The sequence below is a fragment of the Morone saxatilis genome, unplaced genomic scaffold (genome assembly GCF_004916995.1).
Source record: "Morone saxatilis isolate NCDOM2014 unplaced genomic scaffold, NCSU_SB_2.0 Contig4, whole genome shotgun sequence".
Taxonomy (NCBI): Eukaryota; Metazoa; Chordata; class Actinopteri; family Moronidae; genus Morone; species Morone saxatilis.
This window is the reverse complement of record NW_023339984.1, coordinates 526,000-534,340: the sequence shown is the minus strand read 5'-3', so window position 1 is coordinate 534,340 and position 8,341 is coordinate 526,000. Positions and strand designations below refer to the sequence as shown.

At 39.0% G+C, this 8,341-nt stretch overlaps 1 protein-coding gene across 1 annotated transcript; it reads right to left on the bottom strand.

The window, feature by feature from the left end:
- Positions 1–2,513: 2,513 nt before the first annotated feature.
- Positions 2,514–7,285, bottom strand: zgc:172079 (uncharacterized protein LOC563398 homolog). The gene is made up of 5 exons (XM_035675520.1): positions 6,916–7,285; positions 6,181–6,246; positions 4,472–4,623; positions 4,148–4,331; positions 2,514–3,221 (listed from the first exon to the last, which is right to left on the bottom strand). The coding sequence occupies exons 1-5, from the start codon at positions 7,105–7,107 to the stop codon at positions 3,219–3,221; spliced, it is 597 nt and encodes a 198-aa protein (XP_035531413.1). The 5' UTR covers positions 7,108–7,285; the 3' UTR covers positions 2,514–3,218.
- Between the last annotated feature and the right edge of the window lie 1,056 nt (positions 7,286–8,341).

Below are 8,341 nucleotides of genomic sequence, written 5' to 3'. Positions count from 1 at the left end.
CTCGGGTCAAGGACTGAAGAAGTACCGTCTCTTTCCGCGAAACCCGCTCCGCTCTGCAAAGCCTCTGGCCCCATTTGATGCATTAAGTGCCAACCCAGTCTCAATAAAAACGTACCCTGGCTACGTTGGGGGGTCCAAAAGGGTGGCAAAAACGTAGAGGGCGGGCACAATGGAAGGGCCTTTGAATGCTGGGATGACCGTTAAATTTTTTCTGCCTTTCTTTTCATATTGGCCATGAGAACAAAAAACATGGGCGGACATTTCTCCATTTTTTAGTTGGGAAAAAAACCCCAATATTTTGAGTTAGTTTCTGCATAAAAATGTGTTTTGATTACATTCTAGCGCAGAAATATACATTTTATTTTCATAATATCACTTAGTGATGCCTACAATAAATAATCACTCGGCTTTGCTTAATGTGAAACTGGAAACGTTTTGCGGTTGCTATGGACGCTGCCTATTCGCCTTAGCTATAAGCTGTGGCCCAAGGATCCCACATAGTGGAAAAGTTAACATATCTCTGTGGTCTAAAGATATTTTGTGTTTTGATAGGACGCAGCCACTTACAGTAGATTGCGCGGTGCACACATATGTCGGTTTTAATAATCACGCACTTTCATTTATTTATTTGGAGGTTGATAGCGGGAAGTAGCAACCATCTGGCCCGTTACTATTTGGAGATTGAGGACCGCTTCCGCCTTTGCGTCAACGGTTGAGCAGAGAGCAGTTTCTCCTTGTTAAGTTAGAAAATATCTTCATAAAACCAAACCATTTTGTTGTCTTTAGGTGATTGGGCAAGGAGTGGGGTTTTAAATGTTAAATAAAGGAGGGGGGGAACTAAATTAAGGGACAACACCCCTGGGGACTGCCACCGCCCAGGATAAGCGAAAAACCAAATTTATTGGGAAGGGCACAGCGAGGTCGAAACTGAGGAGGCAGACGGACAGTAGATAAACAAAACAACATATTTGTGTATATTAGAAAACAAATTAAAAGAGGCCAAACCTAATCATTTAGCTAAAACCCATAAAATACATATTAATAAAACCAAACTAGAAGTGGGGCTGGGGGGGGCCTCAAAGTGGGGGCCCAACCTATGTAGAGGAATACCCCGTCCTCACTAGTCTGGGGGAACAACAACTACAAAACACTACAACCCAAAACATGCACTAAAAGAGCGCGCCAAGTACCGCAATTGCATGCAATTTAGGGAGCGAAGGCTCCCAACACAGCTGCCAAGGCCGCCCACCTGAGGCCACACCCAAGAAAAATAAGGCAAAAAGAAAAACACTGGCCCAGAAACCAACAGACAAAATCCAAAAATTTAAAACAAAAGACCAACCAACCCCAATTGATAAGAAATAAACCAACCTTAAAAGCATATGGTTCAAGTAAGATAACAAATGATAACTTCAAAGTAAACGCACAACTTAATGAATCAAACTTAACCAAAAACAAAAGGCACAAAACAGAACAAGCACGCAGGGAGCGCTAAAAAAAAATAGACAAAAAGACACCATGTTTAGTTCTCGGGGAGGAGCGACCAACTATAAGATCAACAGGAAACACTGGAAAAATGGGGACCCATTCACCACCGTTGCACAGCAGGCAACCAACCACCAGGGAGCCAGGGCAAAGAAGCTAAAAAGCTGGAAGCCAAGCTGGAGCCCTGTTTATAGGGTGGCACCTTGGGCACGGGGGGAGAGGAGGCTAAGGGAGGATGTTTTGGCCTGCGACTTACCGGCGGGTTGTCCGCTTCACAACACCTCGACTGGTTGGTCTTAGCTACAATTAGTATAGATCATATACATGGCAGAAAACTATATTATATTACTTAGAAACAGTGTGTTCATATTTGATAATATTGGGATATGCCAGGCCGACCCCGCCCCGCGCGCCGCCCCGCGCCCCGCCCGCCGCCGCGCCCATGCCAGAGGACCTTCAGAGGCGGACGGCGGGTTCCGGGAAAAGAGACGTACTTCTTCAGTATGCCGATATGCAAAATATGCAAATCACGCTCTACTTACCCTCCCCCTCAGACCCCTCCTCTCAACGCCAAAACAGTGACAGAAAGTTGAAAACTGAAAACATCAGTGACATTGGTAAAAAACTGACATTTGTAAAAAAAAAATCTGTCACTGAAAACAGAAAATTTGGTCAAAAATCTGGAAGATTGTCACATTGAAAAATACAAAAACAAATCCCAATAAAATAAAATAATAAGATTTTCATTATTATTGTTTCAATGCCAATACAAACTGTTTTCAATACAAATGGTTTCAATGCCATCCTTTTTCAGTACTGGTTTTGTTTCAATGCCAATTCTTTTTTTGGATGCCAAATTTTAAAGTCATTGTCCTGACTCCATATCAACATCCTATTCAATATCTGTTTTATTAGTTATATTAGTTGTTTATGTAAATGGCCCATAACACAATAACAGAATCAAGTATTTCAGGTGTTCCAGCTATCCGCAGCTAATGTCCCATACTACAGGACCGCCTCATATTTTGTGTGCACATTTATCACTGTATCCTCAAGGACCTCTTGTGGTTGCAGTGATTCTGAATTTTGACTGTCAAATACAGATGCTTTGGGACCCTGGAAATGACACTCAATATACTATCTTTCTTTGCCTCTTAACCAAAGCGTCTTTATTGTTTCTCAGCTCTGACTGGTTGTTTTTGTCCAGGCCCAGTTGTTTCTTACAAATGCCATTAGAAACAATAGGAGGAGCCAGATTAACCAGATTTTTTTTATAATATCAAGAAGACAATTTGACTACGTTAACCCAGGTTTAGCGTGTGTTAGCCTCTATTTGGTATACTTTGTAAGCTTTTGTCCAGAGCTTTATTACAAAATATTTTTAAACATACAAATTTACAGACACAACTACAGCATACATCAGTATTTACATCATCTACAGTCTACAATTAGTGTAATCTGAGAACAATGAAATAGTTAAGAAAGTAATATTCCTCAATAATCCCAGTCATTCCTCTTGAAGAATTTATAATAATGATGATGATTTGGGGCACAAAGGGATAACCAGTGGACAGCTGAACAATGGGTAAAAGCAAGTATATCTCCAGCCTTAACACCAATCCCATCCCCCATTGGTGCAGTAAACCATGATGATGTGGATGATAAAGGTGCTGATGGTGATAATGACCCCTGTCATTTCTTCTTCAAGAGGTCATGGTGTGTTGTGTTTCAGCTTACTGTTGAGAGAAGACAGAGAGATGGAGGTTAGTTTACACACCTGGAGCACAGTCCAAGCACACACAATACCTGGCCTCAGTGTAATTGAGCAAGACATCAGATCCGAGGCAGCTGAAGAGCAATTGACTGAGTCAGGCCAAAGAGACATCTCCCTACATGGAAGGTTTATGTGACCAACACCAAAGAATTGGTGACCATTTGAGCTATAGTTCTGGAGGAATAAACACCCATTGTCACACCAGATTCTGCTCTGATCTGGAGACGTTTACTAGCAGGAAAAATGGGAAAATGTACGGATTTGAACTTCCGGGCTCCAGGTTTGTAGTGGTCAATACCTATCTAAAGTGGTAGACAGACAGACCTGACGAATTCAGACTTTTCACAAATTGGTATTAAGATGTAGTTATTTCTGCAACCTTTAGATCAGTTTATTGTCATTAAATCACAGACAAATCTGTATATTTTGGGGTCATACCACCATTGTAAGCCGGATTAAAGGGTGAATATTGGCCTTGTGGTAATTGCGTGAGTGACGCAAGTAATACAAATTATCCTGCGAGTAAACTAGCGCTAAATAAAGTATTGGGGGATACATTTTCTCTTCATTCTTTGGTGGGATACCATTAGGCATAAAACTATGGAATCGGCCACTTTTGAGGTTGATGCTACTTCATATAAAATGGTGTATTCATTTGTACAATGTTGATCATGTGGTTGTGGTTGGGTCTCTCTGTGTGTCATAAAAGCTGATTGTTTGACACAAACACACCACCCAATTTCCCTTCGGGGGTTAATAAAGTCTATCTATCGCCGTGGCAAAGCACAGACAAGTGTGTAATTGTAGAACAACGAGAAACATTTTTGCCTTTAGTTCTAACAGTCTTGTGGTCTCTGGCATGCTGAACTCTTTACTATTTAGTCTCACCTCCTTGCTGCCTGTGCCACAGATACATCCAAACAATCCATTGACCATCTGAATGAGACAGAGGACAAGCTCCACACTTGCTGCCACTAGCAGAGTGGAGAACAGTCCCACGTTGAATTCAACCACATTCTCTGGAAGTTTACACCATTCCCACATGTCCTTGTTAGCCAGGTAGCTCCCATTACTGAAAAGGACGAAAATTAGCAGTGTAGTCCAATGTAAATAGAAGAAATTTTTTTCAAAGTAGTATTTTATAAATGCCATTGTATCTGTAACAGTAAAGATGTTAAATGTATGACATCTGTCTATACTGACAGCCTGTACCTGTTAGCAAAAGGCACTCCCCATTGTGCACGGGGGTTGTTTTCATTGCTCCAGAAGCACAATGGTCCATTAGCAAGGCCCAGGGCAGCAACACTTAGACTGTACACAGCCCCCACCACGCCAGCTGCTGCAAAACCAATGGACAGGAACATCTGCATAGAGCACACACAGTGGAGTCAGTGATGTAAGAAAGAGAACACAACAATTCCTACATTTGGTTGATTATACACTCATGAATATATATAGTCATATAATATTATTTCCCATTTCTGCCAGTAGATCCTCCTACATGTTACACAATGGACCTTTAAATTAGAACATAATCAAATATAAAATGTATACAGTATGATGGTGACAATAGGCCTATACTAGGTCTGTACCAGTGGTTCCCAGCCTGGGGGCAAGGACTTCTTGATTTTAATATATACATAAAAAAAAAAAAAAGTAGGCCTACATTTCTTCTTTATTTTTGTGAAGAAAATTGAAATTTAATCATTTTAAAGTTTAGATTTGTATTCAAGATTCAGAATTGAACCTGAACACAAGCTATATTTGGAGAAAACAGTATGCAGTTAAAACAATCAACAGAACAATGGGAAAGTCCAGGGAGAAGAAAATACTGAATTTAGTATTTGGTAAACTCTATTAAGGATGTATATTATATATATTATATTTAAAAAATACACAATACAGACAGATAATTGTATGAAAAGTTCCTAAAAACTCATCTCAGATATCATATTCACAGTAAATATGCTGAAAGTCATCCAAATTGCTATGTATATAACAATTGATAAATTCTACAATGAATTTGAATAGTGACCACAATTACTGAAGTGATTTGGATTGGATTTTTTTTAACAATCATCCATACTTAATAGGCTGCTTTTTTTGACAAATTCTGTGGTGTTTTGTGTTTACTTGGCCATTGTTGTGCTTGGTCTTTGGTGGTTACTTTTCTAATGCAGAGTGAAGGCTCTATGAATATAGTTTGTGTTCAGGTCTTCAAAGTTTAGATCTTGATGATAACTATTTATCACTTATATACTATCATTACACTCATTATAACAATTTAAATTATTATTTATCCATACAATTTTTTCATTATAATTATTATTAGAACTATTATTATTACTTTTTGTCTCTCTTTTTTCTCCTTTGTTGCTGTTTTGGCCCATTCACTTAACTCTGTACATATTTTTATTTACACTACTACATTGGTGCGTGTGTTTTGCATGTAGGTGTGTGGTCAACGACACCATTTTTTAAAATTGCTTTTATTTTTTTCTCTTTTTAATTGTCTAGGTAGATCTATATAGGTGTAAGTCTAGTATGGTTTGTTTGGATTGTTGGGGTGCTAGGGGTTTGTTGGGGTATTTGTTTTAGGTGTTTGTTTGGCTATTTTGGCCTTTTGATTGTGATGTTGATCTTGTGGTGTGTGGTTCAGCCATGATGTGTGGGCCCCGGAGGTATTGTTATTCTTATGTATAGTATGGTGTGGCCTGTGTCGTATGTTTGTATGTATTAAAATAAAAAAATAAAAAAATAAATGAATATTTTATATAATGATCTTAACTTTGAAAATAACTTTTTCATAGTGGGTTGTGAATCACTGCTCTGGAGAACAACTCGGTCCAAAATGCGCCTTCCGTGGCAACAAGAGAATGTCAACACTTCAATTAGACAGCATCCATATACTGTGCACTTACCCCACAGCGGTTGGCACAGCAGTTGTTAGCACTGGTTAGATGGATGTGGATGGCTGGAATGAGGACCTGACAGCAGAAACAGAGAGAGGGGGAAAAATGGAAAACAAAAAGATAAAACAACATGAATGAAGGAAGAACAGTCCAATGGGAAAGGTCCTAAAATAAAGAGAAAGCAATCTTTATCTTCTAACCAAACCGTATAAAATTAACATTTTGCCTGCCATCATATTGATTTAAAGCATGAGAAACAGAACTAAACTGAATGTAAAGTTAATGAGAAAAAAGTCAAAGAATGCACAACACAGAGGATGAACTGGACTGGACTGTATTGAAGTGAACTGAATTCAAAGATACTCCTGCAATTTCCATAAAGTTCGGGCACAAGCCTTAGACAGATTTTTAAAGAATGTGCAAAATCAGTTCTGCAGAGGCCTTTTTGAAAACCAATGACAAACTAGGTGTTCTGTCGTTAAGGTCCCACACCTTACGACTTGTTGGATGTGCAAATGAATAATTACACAGATACATGCGTACAAGGCAAAAACTGAACAATAAAAGCATAGCAAGGTGATGCTGACTGGAGTAGAACACTAATTTGATTCGAAAAATTTAACTTGATGGGAATATCCCATTAAATGACATAAAAATCTATATAATCTATTTTTAACCAGCTTTAACCTTTTTGGAAGCATCGATAATAATCACACTAAATGTAATCTCATCAAATCTACTCACCATGATTCCTCCTCCTATCAGGCCTCCCATATACTTGACTTCCTCAGTGATTTTGTCATTTCCTTCTCGGTCTTTGGCTGCATAGTCTGTTTTAAAGTCAGGGAAGAAGAGCATGATGTTGCAGATGACCGACACTGCCGCCAGGACGTAGAGGGGGATGGCAATAAATTTAGAACAGGCTCCTGTACACATGATGTCTTCAGATGGAAGGCCAAACTACTGTTAAAAAGAGTTAAAATGGCTAAAATCCCAAGTACTCCTCCAACCAGATTATTCAGACTTGCCTCACAGCTTCTGTCAGGCAAACCTTTTCTTCTGACACACTTGGAAAAACACAAAAATATGATAATTGTTAGCTATCACACGTCAAGTGCAGCTTCATACATTAAGTGTCAGAAAAGGGGAACTTAAGAACTGTTTAAATTAGGCTTCAGAGGGTGGAGGGTATGAAGGCGGAGCTACAGAAGATAAGGTCATCCAGCCTTATTATCAGCCCCTTTATGACACAGATTTTATGTAATGGGTGTGTGTGTGTGTGCATATGTTTCCATGAGAGCCATAAAAGGTACCATCTGAAATTTCTTGAGTTTACAGCATAAGTAGTGGATTACGTAAATTAAACTAGTAATTTAGCTAAATCTTTCTGTATCTTGCTGGTAGTTTAACTACATTCATATCTGCACAATTCAAGTAGTTTAATTACTTTTTTTGTGTAGTCAATGATTTTGTTTGATTATTATTTATTTTACTATTGTTTCTCTAATGTAATTGAACCCTATTTGATCAGCCCCATACCCTTTTTCTATCAGCCTGACCACTGTGAGCATGCAGGCACCGATTCGTCAGGCCACCCCCGCCACACACCTGACTCTGTCGTGAATGTGCAAAAGGGCAGGCGTTGCTCAGCAACAGCGTCAGCATGGATAAAACCTGAATCAGTCTGAGAAATAACTTTTTTTATACTTTAGTTTAGTTATACTTTCTCATGAATAGTGGGGTATTTTTTTATTGTATGTATTGCCTGTGAACAACTGAGCACTTTTTTGAAATTCCAGTTAACAATAACCATTTGAAGCATTTTGACCAAAATTTAATTTGTTTAGTATCTGAAAAGTTGGTTCCCAACTGGAACCAAAAATTAGAAGTTTTTCTTTGGGAACCAAAGTGAGCTGATGAAGGTCTGAGACCTTGCAGAACTCTTTGGGTGCCCAAACTTTTGCATGTTTCTTTTTTTTTTCCCAGACTTTATTGGTGCTTTCTCGGTCTCGCCAGGTTCTCAGGAATCCTGGTGCGAGCCCTGGCTTAATTTGTTTTAATGCCGGAATAATGTAAACCACACCCGTCTTCTTAGAATATGGGACACAAAAAACCCTATATTCCTTCACGGCCAGACATTATTGCATAGTTACCTTATGTCTGATAAAGT

Bases quoted from the DNA above. Each gene is read 5' to 3' on its own strand.
- zgc:172079 (XM_035675520.1), bottom strand. From the start codon at position 7,107: ATGTGTACAGGAGCCTGTTCTAAATTTATTGCCATCCCCCTCTACGTC. The intron at 6,247-6,915 runs GTGAGTAGATTT...TTCTGCTGTCAG, and splicing joins TGATAGGAGGAGGAATCATG to GTCCTCATTCCAGCCATCCA. The intron at 4,332-4,471 runs GTACAGGCTGTC...CGTCCTTTTCAG, and splicing joins GGAGTGCCTTTTGCTAACAG to TAATGGGAGCTACCTGGCTA.